This window comes from Ursus maritimus, unplaced genomic scaffold (assembly GCF_017311325.1).
Source record: "Ursus maritimus isolate PB19 unplaced genomic scaffold, ASM1731132v1 scaffold_35, whole genome shotgun sequence".
In the NCBI taxonomy this organism is placed as follows: domain Eukaryota; kingdom Metazoa; phylum Chordata; class Mammalia; order Carnivora; family Ursidae; genus Ursus; species Ursus maritimus.
Window position 1 is genome coordinate 21803867 of NW_024426119.1, and position 26610 is coordinate 21830476.

At 40.2% G+C, this 26610-nt stretch overlaps 1 protein-coding gene across 1 annotated transcript in view; it reads left to right on the top strand.

The window, feature by feature from the left end:
• The first annotated feature begins 4713 nt into the window (after nt 1–4713).
• The window catches only part of LEO1 (LEO1 homolog, Paf1/RNA polymerase II complex component), a 37306-nt gene continuing 15409 nt past the window's right edge, over nt 4714–26610 (top strand). The window contains exons 1-6 of the mRNA XM_008705978.2: nt 4714–4871; nt 13665–14417; nt 16701–16805; nt 20568–20662; nt 21653–21798; nt 22548–22632. Coding sequence (XP_008704200.1) covers nt 4814–4871; nt 13665–14417; nt 16701–16805; nt 20568–20662; nt 21653–21798; nt 22548–22632 — 1242 coding nt within the window. The 5' untranslated portion in view covers nt 4714–4813. The remainder of the gene's footprint in view (nt 4872–13664; nt 14418–16700; nt 16806–20567; nt 20663–21652; nt 21799–22547; nt 22633–26610) is intronic.

The window sequence follows — 26610 nt, forward strand, 5'->3', positions numbered from 1 at the left end:
GACGAGTTTACAGTATAGCTGGCGAGGAAGTCAGGTTACTTCTGTGACACGCAACACTCCGACAGCCAGAAAAGAGTAATGACGACCTTATATTAAAACATTAAAACTTAAAAAAAAAACATTAAAACTTTAGGAATTGCATATTATCTCTAGAATAGTTACAGAATAGTTACAGCATTTACCCAAATGTAACCTAAGGCTTATCATTTGTTTAACAGTGCTTCCAGAGTAACTCAGCATACCAAAGAAAAAGGCCTAATGAGTTAAAGAGACTTCATTGACAATTTAAATCTTGGTAAAGTTTGTTAAAACGTTAAAATTATAGCACAAGCCTGAATAGAATTACAGATCACTACAAAACTCTATTTTTATTTAACCAAGGTGACAATACGAGATTTGAAGGTAATTATGTAGGGTTCTATAGTTGTCAGCCAAACTTAGCTTAATACGGAGAAGTTTTAACTAAGTAATTGAAGGCCTGTTAATGACAAAACATAGAAACTTTGTTTTCTGGGCAAAGAGAAAACTGTTTACATTTTCTTATCCAGAGCAGATGAACAATTCAAGAAACCTTTGTCTTTCCAAACAGAGAGAAAGCAGACATAGATCTTATACCACTGTATCTTAAAAATCCATTCACTTCCCTCTTAGTCGGTTCTGACTACACCTAAAATTCTGTTCCAAACCTTCTACAACTTTCTTTTGCATTCAGATTTTATCCCATGCCATCTTTCCAAACGACCGTCTTATTTAGGACAAAATTGTCTTCTTTTACCTTCAACAAAAATGCATTCCCATTCCTTATCCTTCTTCTTCCTTATCTCCTACTTTTCTACATACAGAGTTGCTTCCCTTATTTCCATCAGCCTTCATTATGTTTAGCAGAGTTTTGCATATTTTTTTTTAGAAATTGTAGTCTCCAGTGAAAACTAAGTAGTAACCAACTGTGAACTGTTACGCCAGAATTCTTTAGATGGCAAATTTATGAATCAATTAAGCACAAAACGTGTTTACCAACAGATTTAAATATCCTTAGTTTCTTTGCAATAAGAAGTCAAAAGCACAAACCTACATCCAGTACTCAATGCTTCAGCACTGTATTCTATTTTAAAAAGACCTAGATGTCCAACGAATTCAATCCCATTTACCATCCAAGCAATAAAGATTCAGGTTACCGAAGACTTTGAAAGCTATTTTAACAATTACCCATGAGGGGCGCCTGGGTGGCACAGCGGTTAAGCATCTGCCTTCGGCTCAGGGTGTGATCCCGGCGTTATGGGATCGAGCCCCACATCAGGCTCCTCCGCTATGAGCCTGCTTCTTCCTCTCCCACTCCCCCTGCTTGTGTTCCCTCTCTCGCTGGCTGTCTCTCTCTCTGTCGAATAAATAAATAAAATCTTAAAAAAAAAAAAAATTACCCATGAAAACGTTGAGACAGACAATTAACCATCATTTTAGTCATATTTTTACTAACAACTCACAACAGAGGTAACAGAAGTTTGTTTGACCTTCAGTAAACCTCGATAGAATAAAAGTTTTACATTTAGCGCCGATAACTTTAAAGACAGGTCTATCTTAATTAAACCAACAAACTTCACTTAGTTTAAATACTGAATTACATTCCACCTGGGCCCACCCCATTTTCAGTTTTTACCTGAGACACTGGTGGGGAAATCTGGAGTGGGTAACATTAGGTCCAGGGGGTGCTCTTCTTTGCTCCTTGATGGTGAGGGGAGGAGGAGCAGCCATGGTGCCTGAGACACCGAGGATGGTACACAAGGCAGTTGTGCAGGCCGCACCCCAGGTGGTGCAGAAAGAAGAGGGAGGGGGAGACAGTAGAGGCAGAGTGCTGCCAGAAGGCAGAGAAAGGGTTTCCGGTTTTAGAGCTCACCAGCTCCAACAGGAGCAGACGCCATGTTTTCCCGCCAACAAGGGGGAATAGGCAGTCTATGTCGGGCCAGAGAAGACAGGGAATTTCCCCGAAACAAAGGGAGTTTCGGCAGCTGCTTGGGAATATTCCTTCAACTCCCCGTCCCGAGGTAGACTAACCACAGATGGCTCCAGTTATAGCCATTAACCCGGGAAATGAGTGAGGGAGACGCCCCCACATCTGTTAGAAGGAACAGTGAGAGAAGAGAGTCAAGTCCCCTTTGCTAGGGATGGCCTGTGTTTCCTCCAGCAACCTGGGTTAACTCGGAGGAGGCCTATTTAGATAATTATCATCCAGTATGTCAGGAGAGTTTACTAGCTGACCCATTCGGGTGAACACATTCTGCAAGAGGCCCTTATGTCGGGATCCTGGTGTAGAGCAATGAAGGCCTAGGTACGAGCAATGAAGGTAACCTAGGTCCATCTGCCCTGTTCCTTCTGATAGATCCCACTGAGGCCATGCAGTATTACAGGAGCTCAGTGCTTTCCTAAATTTTGCAATCCCAATTGTTTCCAATGGGTTAGAAGGCACTCCAAGGGAGAGTCCTTGGGAACTGAAGAAGCAGCCTATTGAGGCCATGCACAGAAAAGTAAAGAAGGTCCATTACCAAATCCCCCCTGACTCCCGGGTGGCATCCCATGCAGGATATGTCAGAGGTTCCTGTGTGTCAAAAGCGACCGGAGGCGTCCCTCAACAAAAATTGCTATTGATCGCAATCCTGCCTTCCCGTGAAGGCATTCCTGCCATAAAAGGCCCATAGGAGGGATACCGGCGTCCCTCCCCTACCCCATTGCATCCTAGGCTGCCAATGGGTGCCTGGTGAATGGACTGAAATACCATGCCTTGAAGGTCATGCCGTGAAGGTCACGCCTTATTTTGCCTTGCCTTGAAGAACCAGCTGTTTTTAACCCATGGAGAAACCCAGAAAAATTTTACAAGGGGAAATTATCGAATTTTGTAGCCTAAGTAACTAGTAGAGGACATTGACGGAAAACAGTAAGGATAGAAGTCCATCATGGTCTAAACGACATTCCAACACATGTGGTCCTTACAGCCAACTTCCCTAGGAAATGGTCCCTGGTTGGGTTTTAGTTCAATCGGGTACTGGTTTCGGCTGGCTCCGAGTGGAGGTCCCGCGGCCAGAAGCGGCTAGACCAGCAATGTGGAGGGGATCGCATTAGATCCATCAGGAGGAAACCTCACACGGGAGTCTTAAGATTGGCAGCCGTGCTAGTCACTTAGGTGGCTGTCCCATGCCCAAGACAGATGACTTTGTATAAGGACAGCAGTAAAGAGGGGGCATTATTACCATCCCGGCCAGAGTACTAACTTCCAGCCAAAAGGCAGGCCTTTTCCTCCCCAGAGAGTAGCCATGGGCTAGAGGATTATAGCCTGAGCAGTCGGCATGAAAGGTGTTCCAATAAGACCGTACTCCTTGAAGAGCCCCAGAAAGGAGAGTGAAGGAAGAGAAGGGAAAGTACTCACCAATTTTGCACGGAAGCTCAATGCCCCACGTTCGGGCGACATTATGATGAAGGTGGGGAATATACGTGAGGTTCAGTGGGGTGGGGTCCGGAGCTGACGACCGAGAAAGAATTCTCGAGACGTCTTTGGTGCAAAATGGTTTATGAAAGCACGGGGACAGGACCCGTGGGCAGAAAGAGCTGCTGCACCGGGGTTGTGAGGAATGGCCTATTTTATACCCTCAAGTTGGGAGGGGGTTAGGGATAGGGTAAGTCTCTAAGGAATTCTGGAAGCAAGGTTTCCAGGACCTTGAGGGGGCTAGCTGTTGTTGGGAAAACGTCATTCATTACCATCTAATAAAACCTGAGTCATGAGACCCTTCAGATGTATATTGGTGGGCCATATGCTTGGGGGATGATTGCTAATACGTATCATGGGGGGTTAGAGATAAAGGAAGTTTCCAAGGAATTTTTACACGTTAAAGTAGACTTATAGGATCTTGGTGGAGGGGAGGGGGTCAGGCTAGGACTGCCTTTTGCCCTTAGCAAAGTATTAACATTGGGGCAGCTGAGCTCCTAGAGGAATGTCACCATGGCTGTTTCAAGGACTTGTCAATGGGCTGTAGGTAGTAAGGACTGTTTCTTTGTCCTTTAGGGCAGTCAGGAGTGCCTGAGGAATGTTGCATACATCCCAAGGCCGGGGTGGGGGTGGGGGTGGGGGTGGGGTGGGGGACAAAACTTCTGCTTTGTCCTCAGCTTGCCTTCTGTTCCCTCATCGGAAGCAGCTATGAGAATTGAGCTGTCTTCTTTAAAGTCAGGCATTAAAGGTATTTTAAAACTGTAAATGAATCCGCTCTTATAATTTTTTGGTTTTGTAAAGAATATAGTCATTTAAAATTTTAAAGTGCTATTTATGTAATGTTTGTTATTTAAACACTTTGAATTTAAATTTAATATTTGAATATAATTACTTTAATTGCTTTAATTACTAATACGGTAAATAGCAATAGATATCACCTATACGAGAATCGTTTTGGAGCTCTCAACAATTTGAGAACAGCTGGTCACTATGAAACAAAGGACTCCAGGCCTGACTCGTGGCAGGTTTAACTCGGTCTGAGGCCCTTCAGCGGAGCACCTCAAGCACCACCCACTCCGCGGACACCGAGAGGGGGACGCCCCACCCTCGGCGAGAGTTCTTGCAAATAGAAACAGATATCGACTAAAGGGCGGGATTTGTCCCCTGTGAGGACGTGTAACACTGTACAAGCATAGGTTCCAATTGCAGGGGAAACCAGGTCACAGAAGGAAAGGAGCTTTTTAGCGAATCTTTGCGACACTGTCGCGTTTCATGGGTTCCGTGCCGTAAAAACAGTCGCGGAGCCGCCCCCAGCCGAGGCAGCGGCAGACGTGCGGGGCAATGGCGGATATGGAGGACCTCTTCGGGAGCGACGCCGACAGCGATGCTGAGCGTAAAGGTGGGATCTGTTGGGCTTCAGGGGAGGGGTGCGTGTAGGGGCTTCTGCGGCGGTAGCCCGACGGCGGTCCAGTTCCGGGTCTGCGAAAGCTAAGGCATTGCGGACCAGTGGTGCCGCTTCCTCCACTCCTTCCTCAGCGCCCCCTGCACTCCCGGCGGTACCAGCCTCCCAGGGCTGGCGGGAGTGGAGGGACAAACTGTGAGCCTCGGGGTTCTTGGTGTCCGTGGAGCATGCGGTGCCTGGGAGCGTGTGGGGTGTAGGGGGGCGCGGGACAGGGGTGGCGGCGCGGGCGAGCCTACGCAGCCCGCGTAGGAACCTTGGGGTCCTGCTCTGTCCTGTCTTGCACAGGCAAGCGCAAGTAAGAGCTGTTTGTGAATGAATGGACATTAGGTGCTCGGGAACATGGGGATGAGATGGATGAATTTACAGAGGGGTTCGGAAAAGCCACTTGATTGAAACCAGAGTGTGGCGTGATGCGGAGTTTGAAATGTCTGGGTGAGGAAGACCGGCAGGATACTGCGATAGGGCTATACAGAGGCGTAGTGCTCTGGAGACAATGTGTCTTCTGAGCCTGTGCAGAATTTCTTGAGTCTATAGTATTAGACTGGAGAGCGTATATGAGATTAGTGCTTGGAGAGGAAAGATGATATGTTGATGAAATGAATGATAATTGGTGCATGGAAATATTTCTGGCACAAGGACTGTAGTTTGAGTTTGAAATACGAATGGGCGTTATTTGAAGTGAGAAGGGCCCCAAGGTCAAGTTCAGAATTCTTGCACCCCTCCAGGCTTAAAGTAACGTATCTCCTTTTTTCGTTAGCAAAGTGCGTTATTGTGGTTGCTCTTTTTGCTCCGGCTCCAATTTATTGATACTTTTTCTTTTTTCTTTTTCTAAGAGTGTAGTGAAGGGAGCGCTCGGTGGAAATGTAAAGTGAGGGCTCTACGGAGATGCGTGTCCAGAAGATTCTAGTCAGGATGAGTCGGAAAGTATAAGCCCTGTATACTAACTCTTATTCTATTATCTTTGCTAATGTTTTCATTTCCCCCTCATTTTTACTTGTCTGTATTGCGTTTGCCTTTGAAGGCACAGTGCCGTGTGAGCCCTCCCATGACTCATTGTCATGAAGTTGTTCGTTCAGTAAATACCCAGCCCCATATTTGTTCCAGTTACTTTGTTAGGTGTTGGGAATAGAATGATGAAAAGATTGTCTCCCCTTGCCCCACCGGCTTACACGGATGTTTAATACGTATTTGATAAATAGTTGGATGGGTAGAAGCAATAGTTTATTTATTTTTTTAGATTTTATTTATTTAAACAATAGTAAGTGTACCCTGCATTGCTTTCCTATTGCAAACTCAGTGTATGGGAAGTGATATATGGAGATGGTTGCTTCTCTGGGCTTCATGTTTTACTTTCTTTTGAGTCTGTTGCTGCTTTCTTCCATGTTATCATTAGATAATAGGATGCGGTAGGATTTACTTCCAAATCTGTCCTTGAAGATTGCTATTGGACTTGAAGGTAGTATGGATGTGACAGGGTAATTGCTGTTAGGCCTAGCATATTTCATTATGTCCTTGTACTAAGAGAGTTGTGGAAAATAATTACACCTGACAAATTTCTTGCCATAACAATGGGTTTGTTCTACCTAGGCCCAACGTGTTTCTTTTATGTATAATTGTTCCAGGTGTCTTTAATTTCTTTCAACAGTGTTTTGTAGCTTTGTTTAAATCTTGCACCTCCTGAGTTTAATTTATTCCTAAGTATTTTATTCTTTTGGCTACTATTGCAGGTGAAGTTGTTACCTCAATTTCATTTTTGGATTGTTCATTGCTAGTGTATAGAAATACAACTGATTTTTGTATGTCCGTCTTGTATCTTGCAACCTTGCTGACTGTATTCGCTGTAATTGTTTTTTTTTGTGTGCATTCTTTAGGATTTTCTACATATGAGATTTCATCTACAACTAGAGATTGTTTTACCCTTTCCTTTCTAATTTGGATGGCTTTCTTTCATTTCTGTTTTTTCTTTTCTTTCTTTTTTTTTTTTTAAGATTTTATTTATTTATTAGACAGAGATAGAGACAGCCAGCGAGAGAGGGAACACAAGCAGGGGGAGTGGGAGAGGAAGAAGCAGGCTCATAGCAGAGGAGCCTGATGTGGGGCTCGATCCCAGAACGCCGGGATCACGCCCTGAGCCGAAGGCAGATGCTTAACCGCTGTGCCACCCAGGCGCCCCCTTTCTTTTCTCTTTTCTTTTCTTTTCTTTTTTCTTTCACCTAAATGCCCCAGCTACATACAACTTTCTGTACAATGTTGAATAGAAGTGGTGAGAATGGACATCCTAGTCTTGTTCCTCATCTTAGGGAGAAAGCATCCGTGCTATCACAATTACATATATTAGCTGTGGGTTTTCGTAGATGCCCTTTATCAGGTTGAGGAAATTCCCTTCTGTTCCTAGTCTGTTGAGTAGTTTTATCATGAAAGGGTGTTGGATTTTGTCAGATGCCTTTTTTGCATCAATTAAGATGTTCACTTTCCTTTATTCTGTTAGTATGGTCATATTAATGTTGAAACACCATTGTATTCCTAGGATAACTCCCACTTGGTCATGGTGTATATCTTTTAATATGCTGCTGGTTTAGTTTCCTAGTATTGTGTTTAGTATTTTTGCATTTGTAGTCATAAGAAATATTGGTCTGTAGTTTTTTTGTGTGTGACATCTTTGTCTGGCTTTGGTATCAGGATAATGCCGGCCTCATAGAATGAGTTAGGAAGTGTTCCCTTTGCTTCAAGTATTTTTTTTTGTTTTAAAGATTTTATTTATTTATTTGACAGAGAGAGACAGCCAGTGGGAGAGGGAACACAGCAGGGGAGAGGGAGAGGAAGAAGCAGGTTCCCAGCTGAGGAGCCCGATGTGGGACTCGATCCTGCAGCAACGGGATCACGCCCTGAGCCAAAGGCAGATGCTTAATGACTGCGCTACCCAGGCGCTCCCTGCTTCAAGTTTTGGGGAGACTTTGAGGATAGGCATTAATTCTTCAAACATTTGATAGGATTCAATAGTGAAACTATCTCGTCCTGGGCGTTTCTTTGTTTGATTTTTTTTTTTTCTTTCTTTTTTTTTTAAGTAAGCTCCACACCAAACATGGGGTCTGAACTCAGGACCCTAAAATCAAGAGTCACATGCTCTACCAATTGAGCCAGCCAGAGATGCCCCACATCTGTTGGATTTTTTTGATTACTGATTCAAACCTTACTTGTTGTAGGTCTTTGCAAATTTTGTATTTTGTCTTGAATCAGTTTTGGTAGTTTTAGTAGTGTTTCTAGGAATTAATCCATTTCATCTAAATCATCTAATATGCTGGCATAGAATTGCTTATAGTATTCTCTTTTAATCCTTATTTCTGGAAGGTTGATATTAATGTCCCCCCGTCAGTAATTTGAGTCATCTTTTTCTTGGTCTGTCTGGCTAAAGGTTTGTCAGTTTTGTTAATATTTCAAAGCACAAACTTTTTGTTTCATTGATTCTTTTATTTTTCTCTTCTCAATGTCATTTATTTCTACTCTAATCTTTATTTTTTTTTCATTCTGCTTGCTTTGGGTTTAGTTTTCTTTATCTAGTTCCCTAAAGTGAAAGGTTACCTTATCAGTCTGAAAGTTTTCTTTTTTTTTCTTTCCTTTTCAAGCTCTATGCCCAACATGGGGCTTGAACTCACGACTCAGAGATCTAAGAGTTGCATGCTCTACTGACTAAGCTGGCCAGGCTCCCCTTTTCTTTTTTAATGTAGGTGTTTACAGCTACAGATTTCCCTTTCAGCACCGCTTTCTCTACATCTCTTAACTTTTGGTATCCTATACTTTCATTATCTGAAAATATTTTTAATTTCCCTTGTGATTTCTTTGAGCCCTTGATTGTTTGAGTGCATTGTTTAGTTTCCATATATTTGTTCATTTTCCAAATTTGCCTTTGGTACTGAATTCAATTTCATTCCATTGTGGTCAGAAAAGATACTTCATGTGTTTTCAATCTTCTTAAATTTATTAAGATTTATTTTGGGTCCTAACTTATGGTCTATCCTGGAGAATGTTCATTGTGCACTTGGGGGGAAGAATGTATACTCTGGTGGAGTGTTCTATTGATGTCTATATAGCTGGTTGGTTAATAGTGTTTAAGTCCTCTGTTTCCTCATTGATCTTCTGTCTAGTTCTGGCTCTTCCCGTAAGTGGGGTATTGAAGTTATTATTTCTGAACTCTTTCTCCCTTCGGTTCTGTCAGTTTTTGTTTTTAGGTGCCTATATGTTTATAACTGTTATTATCTTCATGTCGGATTGACACTTTTTCCATTTCATAATGTCCTTTTATTTCATAACCATTTTGTCTTAAGATTTATTTTCTCTGGGTGCACCTGGGTGCCTCAGATGGTTAAGCATCTGTCTTTGGCTCAGGTCATAATCTCCAGGTCCTGGGATCCAGCCCCGACTTGGGCTCTTGGCTCAGCAGGGAGTCTGCTTCTCCCTTTCCCTCTGTCTCTCTCCCCTGCTCATGCCCTCTCTGTGTCTCAAAGGAATAAAGAAAAAATCTTTAAAAAATTTATTTTGTCTGATATTAGTATGACCACTATAGCTCTCTTTTGATTCTTATTTACATGAAATATCTTTTTCCATCTTTTCACTTTCAACCTATTTGGGTATGTGGTTCTAAAGTGAAACCCTTGTAGAAAGCATATAGATGGATCATTTAAAAAATTCTGCCAATTTCTGCCTTTTCATTGAAGAAGTTAATCAATTTCCATTTAAAATGATTACTGATAAGGACTTCTGCCCTTTTGCTACTTTTTTTTCTTAAGATTTTATTTACTTATTTTAGAGATCACAAGCGGGCAGAGGAGGAGGGAGAAACAGACTCCCTGCTGAGCAGGGAGCCCCACGCAGGGCTGGATCCCAGGACCCTGGGATCATGACGCGAGCCAAAGGCAGACTCTTAACCAACTGAGCCACCCAGGCTTCCCCATTTTGCTATTTCTATGTCATATTTTTTTTGTTCCTCAATTCCTATATTGTTGTTGTCTTTTAAGACTGATTTTCTTTTAGGGTACTGTTGATTTCCTTCCTGTTTCTTTTTTTGTATAGTTTTTAGTTTTCTTAGCAGTTACTTTGGTGATAACAATTAACATCTTAATTTATAATCTATCTTGGATTAATACCAACTTAATTTTAGTAGTATACAGAAACATTTTTTTTCTACATAGTTGATCCTCTCTTGCCCTTATGTTGTTATGTCACAATTACATCTTTATACATTGTCTTCCCAGTGATGTGGTTTTATAATTATTGTTTTACATTACTGTGTTTTAAACCTAATCAAAAAAGGAGTTACCAGAAATACATTGATGTTGACTTTTATAATTACCTATTTAGTTACCTTTACTGTTCTTTATTTCCTCATGTGGATTCAGATTACTGTCTGTTGTCCTTTCATTTGAGCTTGAAGGGCTTCCTTTAGGAGGATGGCCTACTAGCAACCAACTGATTTTTGTTTATCTGGGAATGTCTTAATTTTGCAATTTTTTTTTTGAGGTGAAATTCATATAACATAAAATTAACCATTTTAAAGTGAGCAGTTCAGTGATAGTACATTTATAATGTTTCCATCTTTTGACTGTATACTGCTGCTATGAACATTTGTGTACAAGTATTTGAGTTCCTGTTTTCAGTTCTCTTGAGTATATACATAGGGGTAGAATTGCCAAATCCTATGGTAATTCTTTAACGTTTTGAGGAACAAGTAAGTAAACCATCGTCCGCAGCGGCTGGACCATTTTGTTACTACCAGCAATGTTCAAGGGTTTCATTTTTTTCACATCCTCGCCAACACTTAACTTACTTTTTTTTTTTTTTTTTTTTTTAAGTAGGCTCCATGCCCAGCATGGAGCCCAACACAGGGCTTGAACTCACAGCCCTGAGATCAAGACCTGACCTGAGATCAAGAGTTGGACCCTTAACCGACTGGGCCATCCAGGCACCTCCACATTTTTTCTTTTTTTTAATTGGCCATCTCTGTTGGTGTCAAGTGGTATCTCATTGTGGTTTCGATTTGCATTTCTTTTTTTTTTTTTTTTAAGATTTTTATTTATTTATTTGACAGAGACAAGAGACAGCCAGCGAGAGAGGGAACACAAGCAGGGGGAGTGGGAGAGGAAGAAGCAGGCTCATAGCCGAGGAGCCTGATGTGGGGCTCGATCCCAGAACGCCGGGATCACGCCCTGAGCTGAAGGCAGCCGCTCAACCGCTGTGCCACCCAGGCGCCCCTCGATTTGCATTTCTTAATGGCTAATGGCGTGGAGCAACTTCTCATGTGCTCATTGGCCATTTGTATATGTAACTTTGGAGAAATGTCATTTCAAGTCCTTTGTCCATTTTTTAATTGGGTTGCCTTTTTGTTGTTGAGTTGTAAACATTCTTTATTCTGGATACTAGACACTTAGCAGATACATGGTTTGCAAATATTTCCCCTCATTGTTTTGATTGTTTTTTCACTTTTTTTTTTTTTAAAGATTTTATTTATTTATTTGACAGAGAGAGACAGCCAGCGAGAGAGGGAACACAAGCAGGGGGAGCGGGAGAGGAAGAAGCAGGCTCATAGCGGAGGAGCCTGATGTGGGGCTCGATCCCATAACGCCGGGATCACACCCTGAGCCGAAGGCAGACGCTTAACCACTGTGCCACCCAGGCGCCCCTGTTTTTTCACTTTCTTGATGATGTCTTTTGTTGTGTAGAAGGTTTTCTTTTTGAAGAAGTCCGGTTTATCTATTTCTTATGTCACTCATATCACTTTCATTCTGAAGTATAGTTTTGCTGGGAATAGAATTCTTGGTTGACAGTCTTTCTTTCAGCACTTTGAATATATCATGGTTTCTGATGAGAAATCATAGTTATCCAGGATTCCTTGTATGGGACAAGCTGCTTCTCTTGATGCTTTCAACATTTTTTTTTTTTTTTGGTCTTTGTCTTTAACAGTTTGATAATGAGGTATATAGATGTGGATCTCTTTAACTTTATCCTTTTTGGCATTCACTGAGTTTCTTGAATGTCTTTCATCACATTTGGGATGTGTTTGGCCATTATTTCTTCAAAAAATCTTTCTGTCCTTTCTCTTCTTCTGGAACTCCCATTATGTATATGTTGGTACATTTGATGGTATCCCACTGTTCTTTTGGATTATATTCATTTTTTTTTATTTTTTTCCTCTTCTGTTCCTCACTTGATCTTAATTGACCTATTTTAAAGTTTGCTGATTCTTCTCCCTGCTTACATTTGCTGTTTAGCTCCTTTAGTGAAGTTTTCACTTCATTTATTGTATTTTTCAACTGCAGAATTTGTTTGGCTTTTTAAAAATATCTTTTTTTGTTTTTTTAAATGTCTGTCTTTTTATTGATATTCTCTATTTGGTAAAACATTTTCATTGTCTGGGCTGCTTCAAGGACAGTTTCTAGCTTTTTTTTCATACGTATGGGCCATGCTTCCTTGTTTCTTTACATTTCTTTATACTTTTTTGTTAATAACTGGCCATTTTGAATATTATAATGTGGCAACTGAGGAAGTCACGTTCTCTCCTCAGGATTTGTTGTTGCTCTTTGTTGTTGTAGTGCTTCTTTTGAACTAATTCAGTAAGGTTCACAATCTTTGTTTTGTGTGGCCACTAAAATCTGTCGCATTAATTTAGTGGTCAGCTTTTGATTGGACAGAGATTTCCTTAAATGCCTAGAACCATAAAACAAACAAACAAAAAAAAAACAAAACAGAAAACCTCCCGGTCTTTGCAGAGACCCAACCAGACAGTTTATACAACCTGTTTTTGCCTTCATTTCTTGCTTGTGCAGAGACTGAAGGTCAGCCAGAAGTGAGAGCTTAGTGCTCTCTGTTCTTTCCTGAGCATATGCACAGCCCTGGGCAAGTGTGTGGCTTCCCAGATCTCTTGTAATATGTGAGAGCTTTTAAAAGCCCTTACTCCGGGGCGCCTGGGTGGCTCAGTCGTTAAGCGTCTGCCTTCGGCTCAGGGCGTGATCCCAGCGTGCTGGGATTGAGCCCCACATCTGGCTCCTCTGCTGGGAGTCTGCTTCTTCCTCTCCCACTCCCCCTGCTTGTGTTCCCTCTCTCGCTGGCTGTCTCTCTCTCTGTCAAATCAATAGATAAAATCTTAAAAAAAAAAAAAAAAGCCCTTACTCCCCATATTATGTAATTCTTCAGCCTTTCCTCCCAAGCTTTTTAGTTTATTATTTGCCCCAACTACTATCCATTGTCCCAGGAGCAGGCAACTAATATATTTGCCTGTAAATGTTTTTGACAAACATTCCAGGTGATTGCCTTAGCCCTGGAAGTTCTAAGTTAGCTTAAGTCAGCCCTCTGAGCCAGTCCTTCGGTGATCCACCAAGCAGATCAAAACTAACAACCATGATTCTTTGTGAATGAGGTGCCTCTGCTCCCTCTGATAGTGGCTCATGTACCAGAAATTTGGGCTGTCTTTAAGGCATTATTGAGTTGGGGAGCTGAGGGTTGGGGTGGAGGAACAGGGTAAGTAAGTTAAAACACCACGAAGTTTTATTGAGATTCAGCTGGTTTTTCTTGTTAAGCATTCCCTCGGTTGCCGCAACTTTTGGTTAGTTTCCTGAGCAGAGAGAAAATTCTGACAGTTTTTAACATGTTTTTTCATTGCTTTTATTTTGAGATTGACTTTTGGTGTTCTTTACTTGGCCTTTTTCACTGACATCACTGTGTGTTTATATGATCTCATAGATTCTGATTCTGGATCAGACTCGGATTCTGATCAAGAGAATGTTGCTTCTGGCAGTAATGCGTCTGGCAGTGAAAGTGATCAAGATGAAAGGGGCGATTCAGGAAAGCCAAGTAATAAGGAACTGTTTGGAGATGACAGTGAGGATGAGGGAGCTTCACATCATAGTGGGAGTGATAATCACTCTGAAAGATCAGACAATAGATCAGAAGCTTCGGAGCGTTCTGACCATGAGGACAATGACCCCTCAGATGTAGATCAGCACAGTGGATCAGAAGCCCATAATGACGATGAAGATGAAGGTCACAGGTCAGATGGAGGGAGCCATCACTCAGAAGCAGAAGGTTCTGAAAAGGCACATTCAGATGATGAAAAATGGGACAGAGAAGATAAAAGTGACCAGTCAGATGATGAAAAGATGCAAAATTCTGATGATGAGGAGAGGGCACAAGGATCTGATGAAGAGAAGCTGCAGAATTCTGATGACGACGAGAAAATGCAGAACACAGATGATGAGGACAGGCCTCAGCTTTCAGATGATGAGAGACAACTGTCTGAGGAGGAGAAGGCTAATTCTGAGGATGAACGGCCAGCAGTTTCTGATAATGATGATGAGAAACAGAATTCTGATGATGAAGAACGGCCACAGATATCTGATGAGGAGAAAATGCAAAATTCTGATGATGAAAGGCCACAGGCCTCAGATGAAGAACACAGGCATTCAGATGATGAAGAGGAACAGGATCATAAATCAGGTAAAGCATTTAGGAGGGCCAAAATGGTTTAGTAGAGCACCTCCATGCAGCAGTGGCCCGTTTATTCTTTCTGCATTCCCACCTTTAGTGCCCTGTTTTTCTCTTCCGTCCCTCCATTTCAGCCTTTTCTAAGTATACATTTTGCTTTAAAAATTTTTTTGTGATGCATTTATTATTTCTGTCCCTCTTCATTTGTTAATTCATGATAGGTCAAGAAGAAAAATATTTAAAGAGGACAGCCTTAGAAAAAGATGCATGGTGCTTAAGTAGCTAGATAATAGAGTTGGTTCCATTTTGTTGGGTAACTGAGAAGCGTGCCTCAGGTGAGAATAGATTTGCCTGGGGGAAGAAAAACAGTGCTGTTGAAATGTCTCCGGAGGGCAGCTGTACTGGGATGTAAATACCATGTTCCAGCTCAGTGTTTTGAGATCCAGAATGCGATCATCCAGAAGTAATTACGCTCCAAGGAGTTCACTCAGACTAATCAAATGCATAACAAACTAATTTATAAAAATCAAATTGCAAAATTATTTGTTTCAGGAGGATCAGTTATTTTTCTCTTGTCATTGTATCCTTGCTCTGGGGGAAAATTGACATTGGATGCCAAATGATAGTATCAGGAGATTGCCTGGGAAGTATAACATCCAGAAAATGGAAACATGGCTGACTGACTGCGGTGAGCTATGGTAGCTTGATACATGCATCCTCCTCGAGAGATGTGCTTGGGTCAGAATATTCATTCCTTAGAGGCTACAGGAAACACGTAGCCAGACTTTGGCTTCTTGACCCCCTTTTATAATATCCATTTACACTATTCTTCTCAAGTTAACACATTCTTCATACAGAATATTAAAGAAATTTAGAGGTCTTATTTCTTTATATTGTAAAAGTCATCTTGATTAGGTTAGAATTCTTCCTTAAGTAATTCTTGGATTGATTCATTTCCATAGGTGATTGATTATAATTACATATTGATCCTATCTTAGAAAACTTATATATGGGGGAGGAAGTCTTTAACCCTGTAATACATAACTCACAGGATAGCATTCAAGACCACATTTTGGCATTATTGAGGAGAGGAGACCAGAAAATTTGGAGAGATGGGTATAGATCTATCTAGACTACTGGGCTGCAATAAGTATTCAAAAACTAGTTCTGGGTAGAGTTATTTTTACTGGTAGCAGAATCATTAAGGCTCATGCATTACTTCTCCAATACTAGCAGAGTAACATAAGACTAGGGTTATGGTAGGGAATCTTACAGCTGGTCATTCTGCCTAATTCTTACCTAGATCGACAATGATTTTCTAAAGTTTACAATTAGGTAAACAATTGTACCATTCAGAGATAATGTTATACAGTTGACCCTTGAACAACATGGGTTTGAACTATATGGGTCCACCTATATGTGGATTTTTTCATTAAATACAGTACATTGTAAGTGTACTTTCTCATGATTTTCTTAATTTCTTTTTTCTAGCTTACTTTATTGTAAGACTATAGTGTGTAATACATATACAAAATATCTATTGTTTATGTTATCAGAAAGGCTTCCGGTCAATAGTAGGGTATAAGTAGTTGTTTTTGGGGAGTCAAACGTGGATTTTTGACTGTGTGTGTTTTGAAGGGGGGAGTCTATGCCCCTACCCCCCTGTTGTTCAAGGGTAAAATGTATTTGTCTCTTCCATTGCAATATTTTTGCTTCTCTTCCTTTTTTTGTAATGAGTCCTATAAATTTGGTCATAAGTTTCAGTACTACTTTTCTCATTCTATCAAATTTTTCTGCTTATAGAAACCAATGTTCCTTTAATGAACTTTATTTTTAAAGTAACTGCAGTTTGTATGTGTAAGTACAGTTCTGTTAATGTTAACGCATATGTAGGTTTGTGTAACCACCACCACAAAACAGTTGTGTCACCCTCAAAAACGCCCTCACTTTGTCCCTTTTGTAGTCATATCCTTTTTCCATCCCTGTCCCCTGACAACTACTGATCTGTTTTATCACTTTAGTTTTATTTTTTTGAGAATGTCATTAGAAAAATGAAATCATATAGAATGTAGCCTTTTTTCTTTGATTTAGACTTGTTTCACTTAGCATTATGCATTTGAGATTCATCCAAATTAGTTACATGTATCAGTAGTTCCTTCTTATTTGTTACTGAGTGATTTTCCATTGCATGGCTATACCACGGTTTGTTTATCCCCAGTGTTACTTTTAAAGCACAGAATTCAAAGTTAAGACATGACTGTGGTTATGAAGAACCTTTAATTCTACTCTTAACAGAATCTGCAAGAGGCAGTGACAGTGAAGATGAAGTTTTACGAATGAAACGCAAGAATGCAATTGCCTCTGATTCAGAAGCAGATAGTGACACTGAGGTACCAAAAGGTATTCCAGTTACTTCTTTTACATATGTATGTATATATTTCTGTCTCTCTGCATTTAACTGTAGTGCACTGCTGACTCTGGGCATTTACCCTAGACTGCACGACCCCCCCACAGAGAAGAGTGTGCATATACGTAGCGTACACAGGGAAGTTGTGTGGATATTAGAAACTGTTTATGCTTAATCAGTTGAAGAAGAGCTGCCTCCTTCTTTTTTCTAATGTAAGCTCTTTGCCCAACATGGGGCTCAAACTCATGACCCTTAGATGAAGAGTTTCCTGCTCTACCAACAGAGTCAGCCAGTAGCCCCTCTTTTTTTTCCCCCCCTGCATCATTTATAGGTAGATGAATGTGTTGGTAGGAGGCTGAAGCTCTCGTTGAGGTTGAGGTGGTAACCTCTCTTCTTTAGTTTGAATACTGATAGTTCCAGGACAACTTGTTCTTAAGTCCTTAACAGGTTAATAACGCATAAAGAACTTGATTCTACAAGCTGTGGGTTAGATGAAGAATTCATGAAAACCCAGGGTTAGGTAAGGTAGGTTTGTTGTAAAGATAAAAGATCTACCTATTCATCTCTATGTATGACTATTTTAAATGGCAGATTGCTATACAATAAAGATGTTAGTATAAAAGGTTCTACAAATACAATTTTGATAGTTTGATTATGCACAACCATCATTGTACTGAATGGTAATTAGACATTAATGTTAAATAGCTTATATAAATTATCATAAGTAACACTACAACTAAAGCAAGTAATTAGAGGGTCAACTAGAAAGAAAAGGAGAGAGCTGGCAGAATAGCAAGCTCTGGGATTTACTTAAAGACAACTAGTAATTATGTGCCTGGACTTTGGAATCAGATGATCTAAGTCAGAATTTTCGTGGCTCCACTTTCTAGCTGTAGGAGTTTGGTCAAATTAATTACTTACTGCACGTCAGTTTTTTTTTTTTTTTTTTTTTTTTAAGTTTTTAAAATTTATTTCTCAGCGTGCACAAGCAGGGGGAGCAGTAGGCAGAGGGAGAGGGAGAAGTAGTCTCCCGCAGAGCAAGGAGCCCAATACGAGACTCAGTCCCAGGACCCTGGGATCATGACCTGAACCGAAGGCAGACGCTTCACCGACTGAGCCACCCAGGCATCCCTCCATCCCTCCATCCATCCCTCCATTTCTTTCTTTCCTTCTTTCTTTCTTTCTTTCTTTCTTTCTTTCTTTCTTTCTTTCTTTCTTTCTTCCTCTGACAAATAAAATATTTAAAGAATCAATTTTCTGATACATAAAAGGGAAATGATGCTAACCATCTTAGAGGGTTGTTATGAGAATTAGATATATTCATTCTTTCATTTTATTCAGTTATTTATTGAGAATCTGTGTAGTAGGACTCTTCTGGGCACTGGGAATGTAGCAATGATCAAAACAGATAAAGACCTTCTTCCTGTAGAACTCACATTCTGGTGGGGTCAGGGTAGGGTAGCGAGACTGGCAATAACACAAGAAGTAAATTAAATTTATAGTATGTCAGATGGTGATAAGAACTAGGAAGAAAATGATTTGGACATGAGGGATGCCTGAGTGGCTCAGTCGGTTAAGTGTCTGACTCTTGATTTTGGCTTAGGTCATGATCTTGGGGTCCTGAGATCGAGCCCTTGTAGGGGCTGCATGCTCAGCGGGGAGTCTGCTTGAGATTCTCCCTCTCTGTCTCCCTGCCTCTTCCCCATGCATGTGTGTGCTCTCTCTCAATTAAGTCTTAAAAAAAGAAAAAAAAGGTGGGTCATGTGGGTGGCTCAGTTGGTTAAGTGCCTTCTTTAGGCTCAGGTCATGATCCTAGGGTCCTGGGATCGAGTCCTACATGGGGCTTCTTGCTCAGCAGGGTGCCTGCTTCTCCCTCTGTCTGCTGCTCCCCCTGCTTGTATACTCTCTCTCTGACAAGTAAATAAAAGCCTTTAAAAAAAAAAAAAAAGATGAGAGTGTTTGTCGGTGGGGTTTTCATTTTGATTTTATCATATAGACAAACTTTCAATACCCTGACCTTCCTTTCCGCCTTTTTGTTGTTGTTGTTGTTATGGCTTGCTTTATTTATTTATATATGTGTATATATACGAGATGTATATATATATATACGTATATATATATCGTATATATATATATACATCTCGTATATATATATACATGAGATCATATATATATATCTCGTATATATATACACATGAGATCATATATATATATATATACATGAGATCATATATATACATGAGATCATATATATATCTCATGTATATATATATATATATATATATGGCAGTTTAAGGTTCACTGTGAAATTGGGGGAAGATACAGAGATTTCCCATATACCTCCTGCTTACACACATGCATAATCTCCCTCGTTAACAGCATTGCCCACCAAAGTGGTCCGTTTGTTACAATTAGTGAACCTACATTGATACATCATTATCATACAAGGCCCATAGTTTATATTACTGTTCACTCTGGTTCACTCTGGTGTTGTACATTCTGTATGTTTGGACATATGTGTAATCACATATATCCATTATTAGGTATCATATCTGGCAGCATATGGAGTAGTTTCACTGCTCTAAAAACCCTCTGTGTTCTACCTGTTCTTCTCTCCCTCCCTCTAACCTCTGGCAACTACTGATCTTTTTACTATCTCTATAGTTTTTCCTTTTCCAGATGTCATATTGTTGGAATCATACAGAATGTAGTCTTTTCAGATAGGCTTCTTTTACTTAGTAATATATATTTCCTCCATGTCTTTTCCTGGCTTGATGACTTCTTTTTAGCACTGAATAATATTCCATTGTCTGGATGTACCAGTTTATCCGTTCCTCTACTGTAGGACATCTTGGTTGCTTCCAAGTTTTGGCAATTATGGATAAAGCTGCTATAAACATCTGTGTGTAGGATTTAGTGTGGACATAAGTTTGCAACTCTTTTGGGTAAATACCAAGCAGTATGATTGTTGGAGCATATGGTAAGAGTTTGTTTAATTTTGTAAGAAACTGCCAGGCTGTCTTCTAAAGTGGCCATAACATTTTGCATTCCTATGAGCAGTGATTGAGAGTTCCTGTTGCTCCACATTTTTGCTAGCATTTGGTGTTGTCAGTATTCTGGATTTGGGCCATTCTAATAGGTTGCCTCTTCTTTTTCAGTGATCTGTCCTCCCCCTTGTCTCAGTAGCTCACTCTCCTAGTTTATCCTAGACTATGTCATTGCCAATAATTGTAACTCTTCTATAATCCCAGTTGCAAGCAGTCTACTTTCTGACCACTCTCCTTTCTTTTTACCCCCTCTTCTACCCTACTTTGGTTTATTGGTTTATTACGGATTATTATTGTTTTGTCAAACCTAGGTGAAGTTCTGCCTCAGATGGTAGACCGGAGTCTGCAGTTTTAAAACTTGAGGGAGTATGTAGAGAATAGGCCTGTATTGAGTGCTTAAGCCCCAAATGTGAGTATCTAGACCATAGGAGGGCATTTGGGCTCCTGGGGATTAAAGGAGAACGGAAGAACAAGGTTGCAGTAAATGAAGGGAAAAAAACGTCTCTCGTGCAGTTTTGCCTTTAACCGAATTTGCCCCCTTCCCTCTCCACAGGCACTCTGGTCCTGTCTTTGAGAACCAGGGTCAGAGTTGTGCTTCGTGGTTTCCTGGTGCCTGGTCCAGAAACCTTGGGAATATGTGGAAGTGCTAGCTTTGAAAAGCCTTTGTTATAGATACTAATACTGTGACTTTTCCCCTCAATATTAAAGATAACAGTGGAACCATGGATCTGTTTGGAGGTGCAGATGACATATCGTCAGGGAGTGACGGAGAAGATAAACCGCCTACTCCGGGGCAGCCTGTCGTAAGTAAAACCACCAGTGTGAACTGGGCCCTTCCCGAAGGCTAAGTAAATGTTTCAGAGGTTTCAGGTCACTGTTATGCCAAGAAGAGGAAGTTGCTAACTGATCTGCAATATGAAAACACAGGGAACAGATGACTGACTTAGTCATGTAGGAACTCTTGTTTATATGGGGGAGTAGAAATGACTGCCCTGGTGCAGCCACGCCATGGGACACTATCGAGCAAGGGAGAGGATTGACGTATTTATACACATAAGAGCTTGGATGAAATTCCAGGGTATGCAGAGTTAGAAAAAGCCAATCTGAAAAGGTTCCATGCCGTATGATTCCACTGACGTAGTATTTTTAAAATGGCAAAATTACAGCAATGGAGAAGAGATTAACGGTTGCCTGAGATTAAGGAGGAATGAGGGCAAGAACAAAGTGGATGTAGCTATAGAAAAAGGTGATATGAATCTTTCTGCTGATAAAAATGTTCTGTATCTGATAGTAGCAGAGTCGGTTTCCTGGTTATGATATTGTGCTATATAGTTTGTAAACTGTTACCACTGGGAGAAACTGGATACAAAAAGAAAGAAAAGAGAAAGAAGTAACAGCCCAGCATGAGGTTGGTGCCGCACCTGAAGAGACAAGACGGCAAGGATTTGTGATTTGAGACCCATTGATTTAAGTGTTCTTCTTGTTCATGCCAAGAAGTGTGCTGTGTTGAAAATCTCTGATTTTTTTTAATTGATAGAGTGACTTTTGTTGGTGAATATGTGAAACACAGATTTATCACAAAAGAGATCTTATATTGATGCTTCCCAACTGATCTTGTTTCCCTTGTGGTTTTTGGTGGGGGCTTGGGTGGGCTGGGGTAGAGATCGAGGGCTGCGTTAACTCCAAAGCCTCAGTATGCTTCTTGTCTACCTAAGTCATTAAAGTGTGGAGGTTGAGCTAGAATAGACCATTTCTCAGGTTCTTTCAAGCTTTAAAATTCTGACTTTTACTAGGATGAAAATGGATTGCCTCAGGATCAACAGGAGGAGGAGCCAATTCCTGAGACCAGAATAGAAGTAGAAATACCCAAAGTAAACACTGATTTAGGAAACGACTTATACTTTGTGAAACTGCCCAACTTTCTCAGTGTAGAGCCCAGGTAAGGGGGTCAATTAAAAGTGTTTCTAGGTGTTGGATAGAAACATGTGGAATGGTGGTATTTTTCTGATTTTACACGAGGTGACTAATCACAAAATGGAAAACTCACCATGTGTTTCTGAAAAAAATAAATCAAGCGTATCCTGTGATGGAAAAAGTATGGACTATTGGTAAAGGACACTTTTAATGCTTGTAATTGTTTTTAGAAGTTTGATACTTTCTTACAAATTAATAGACATCACAAGCCTTTGGTTGTTTTGACTAGTGCAGCCGTGAAAAGGCTGAAATCCGGAGTGGCGAACTTTGCTAGGGAAACTGCAAACACGCACTGTAGCTGCCATTGCGGATCTAGAAAACCTAACGGTTTGAGACAGTTAGTGTTGATGGCTGTTATTCACTGAGTAACATGCAAGCTGTTGTGAGATTTAAATTTTTTTTCTCCAAGCAAAATGATGTGGAAAGCTAGAGCATGTGTGGCCTGTTCTTTGGAAGACTTATGTAAGAGTAAAGAATATTTTGAATATTTAGCCTTGCCTTTCAAGCAGTATGTGTTAACACCAACTTTCAAGAAGGTATAGTGATTTGAATACTTCCTTAAAGTTGGAACTTGAAGATATTTGACCATTATGACTTTTAATTATGTTATGATTTTTAGTATGATGTTGCCTATTAATAGAAATGTTATTATGTAGGTGTAATAATATTCCTTAAAAATATGATCAGTAGGTTTATTTTGAAAACATTTTGTAGACCTTTTGACCCTCAGTATTATGAAGATGAATTTGAAGATGAGGAAATGCTGGATGAAGAAGGTCGAACCAGGTTAAAATTAAAGGTACTCTTCCGGGCTGTACTCATTTAGTTTTTTCTTTTGTGAAGTAAAACTTGGGGATAGTCACTTGAGACTTGAGCTTTTAAAAAAGATTTTTTATGTTTTTTGTTTTATAAACAAATGAATTGTCTTTTCAGAATATTTTTAGGAAGAAAATATATAGCTTTTTTTCTGTAAAGGTGGCACTTTTCCATCTTTTTCACTGTTACACTATTTTGATGCTTTAAAAAAATTATTAGCTTCTTCCTTCAGAATAAGTAGCATTGTGGTTTGGTGTTTATAATGACTACCTCCATAGCACTGTGGGTTACGTTCTAGCAACTTCCTGCAAGAGGAAATCCTTCAGGTTCTTTGATCTGTCCATAAAAAAATATATATACAAAAGGAGAATCTATTACTAGTGCCTTCCAGTTGCTCTTGTTGACTATTAGAGATTTTTGTTGTACTACATTCCTAGTAATGTTTCTCTTAAACCTTATACTAACTCTCTGTTCACGAAGGGCCTCTAATCTTCCTTGAATCAAGGAGGATGTAGGTTAAGCAGATGCTTTAAAGCTGAGTTGTACCAGAGAATGAGAAGCAGTTGAACTCATGGTACTATAACTGGAGCTATGCTTTTTGAATTCTTTTTTTTTTAATTAAGATTATTTATTTATTTGACAGAGATAGATAGCCGGCGAGAGAGGGAACACAAGCAGGGGGAGTGGGAGAGGAAGAAGCAGGCTCCCAGCAGAGGAGCCCGATGTGGGACTCGATCCCGGAACGCCGGGATCACGCCCTGAGCTGAAAGCACACGCCTAATGACTGCGCTACCCAGGCGTCCCTGCTTTTTGAATTCTTAAATCCAAAAGATTTCTGTAAATACTTCATTTTTCAGTGGATATTATGTATGGTGTTTGAATGTTAAGAAGTGGCAGTGTGGCATTCTTAGAATTCAGGGACTGAATTTTTAGAACAATTCTATCTCTTCAAGTGTGATAGATCTACAGGTATCTAAAGAACCTCATATGAGATGGTTTCTATCCAAAATGTGTGGGCTTCCAAAGCTTTTCAGTGAAATTTCACTACTCCTTCCTCTTTTTTCCCCCCACTGCTCCTTCCTCTTAATGGAAATACAAATTAAATGAGAAAATAGAAATAGATACCAATAACTTGCTCCAGGACATAGAATTAATAGGCATAGTTCTTAGACTAATATTATTATTATTATTTTGCTGTCCTTTTCCTTGCCTCTTCCCCCGTTAGCTCATCTGTTAATATTTTTCCTTCAAGCATGTGTATTTATTGATACAGAGTTAGCACTATGAATTTTTCTTGCCTGGTTTAGTGCCTCTGATTTTATTCCACTGCTTTTCATTATTTCTCATCATTTATATAAATTAATGTATTTATTTACTCTATTGAATATTTTTGCATTTTTGCCTTACCTTCTATTAGGGTGCAGCAAATATCAGTGTGTCTATTTTCAGGCCAATATCAATATATCTGTTTTCAGCCCATGTAATATCAGACTAGTATAGACATTAAAGATTAAAAATGAGTATTTCTCATTTCTCTCACCAAAACCTTGGTGCTTAGGGGCACCCGGGTGGCTCAGTCGGTTAAGTATCCTGCCCTTGATTTCAGCTCAGGTCATGACCTGAGGGTCCTGGGATTAAGCCCCGCATTGGGCTCCCCATTCAGCGGGGAGTCTGCTTGTCTCCCTCTTCTTCTGCCCCTCCCCCTGCTTACGTGCTCATTCCCCTCCTTAAATAAATAAATCTTAAAAAAAAAACCAAACATCTTGGTGCTTAGAGTACAAAGATCGATGTGTGACAGACTGCTGTTTTTTAAAGCCTTGGTGTATGATGGAAAATAACCCTGGACCCTTTGTTTCTTGAGTGATGTTCCCGAGACTAAGATGATCATTGTTTTGTTTTGTTTTAAGATTTTATTTATTCATTTTTGAGAGAGAGAACACAATGGGGGAGGGGAGGTGGGGGGAGAGAGAGAAAGACTCTGAAGCAGAGTCCGCACTGAGTGCAGAGCCTGACGGGCTCAATCTCACAACTGCGAGATCATGACCTGAGCCAAAACCAAGAGTCAGATGCTGAACCGATTGTGCCACACAGGTGCCCCTAGGATGACCGTTCTTAGAGAGTTGATGGTATAATTAATTCTTTGAAGAATAAGGATCCAGGGTACCTGGCTGGCTCAGTTGGAAGAGTGTGTGATGCTTGATCTTGAGGTCTGGGTTGGAGCCCCACATTGTGTATAGAGAGTATTAAAAAAAAATAAACTTAAAAAATAAATTATAAGGAACCAGGTATAGTTTACGTATCTCTAGGAGGTCCTCCATCTTTAAAGCTACTTCATTGTGTCTTTCATCCCGGTAGGGTAAGACCTAACAGTGTACCCCGTCATAGCATCATTGTAATTTGAATCATTTTATAAAATACCATTTTTCAGAATGGCTTCTCAGTTACTAATGACCTGTATATGTGTGCATAGTTTTTGTGTGAGAGGGAGGGTAGGAATAGTATAGATTGTTTCTATCCTTTTGTTAAGGAAAATTTTAAACACATTACAAGTATAGTGAGAACCATATAATGAACTCTCATGTGCCTGTCTACTCACCTCAGTGGTTATCAGTTTGGACAGTCTTGTTTCATCTATATTCCCTAACAGACCCAGACTTTGGAAACAATCTCAGATATGATATCATATTTAATTAATGAATATTGATTTCTTTCATCAGCCAGCTTCATGGTTATTTTTTTTCTTTTTTATTTATTTTTTTAGTAATCTCTACACCCAATGTGGGGCTCAGACTCACAACCCTGAGATCAAGAGTCACATGCTCTTCCAACTGAGCCAGCCAGGCACCCTCATAGTTGTTTATTTAGTGAGAAATAAAGAGGAAAGGGGAAAAACTGGAGGGGAACCATTAGGACCCTGTTGCAAAGCCAGTTGCAGCTAACAGTGGGGGTCCAGAAAATCTAAGTGGGAAAGGGAGCTGCTGCTTTTCGGCTTGATGGTGGGGAGATAGGCATAGGGAAGCATGGGCTTGGATCTGTCGGTTTTCAAAGTATTGACTTTGTTGTCATCTTGATTTATATTCTGTTTATCCTTGTGAGTGTATCCTTTTTTAATTTCTTCACTGCCATTTCAGTGGGTTTCCCGGATGTAGCAGTGATAAACTACATGCATTTAATATGCTGTATTTTCCTGGTAGTTCCATTTTTTGTTTTTTGTTTTTTTTTAAGTTTTTTTTTAAATTTTTTAAAACTTTTTAAAAAAATTTTTTTAATTTTTAATTTTGTTTGTTTGTAGAGCAATATTGGTTTCTGGAGTAGAATTCAGTGATTCATCACTTATGTATAACACCCCAGCCCTCTTTAATACCTCTCACCCATCTAGCCCATCTCTTACCTCCCTCCCTCCATCAACCCTCAGTTCTCTGTTGGTAAGAGTCACTTACGGCTTCTTTCCCTATCTCCTTTTTTTGTTTATCCCCTTCCCATAAGCCGTCTGTTTTCTTTCTTAAATTCCGCATATGAGTGAGATTATATGGCATTTGTCTTTCTCTGACTGACTGACTTCACTTAGCATTATACACTCTAGCTTTATCCATGTCATTGCAAATGACAAGATTGCATTCTTTTTGATGGCTGAGTAATATTCCAGTGTGTGTGTGTGTGTGTGTGTGTGTGTGTGTGTGTGTACACACCACATCTTCTTGATCCGTTCATCATGGACATTTAGGCTCTCTCCATAGTATGGCTATTGTTGATAATGCTGCTGTAATTATCATGGTGCATGTGCCCCTTCTATACCCCTTGTATCTTACTTAGTAGTGCAATTGCTGGATTGTAGGATAGTTCTGTTATTTAACTTTTTTAAGTTAAAAAGTTTTCCAGACTGGCTGCGCATTTGCATTCCCACCAACAGTGTAAGAGGGTTCCCCTTTCTCCACCACATCCCCACCAACACCTGTTGTTT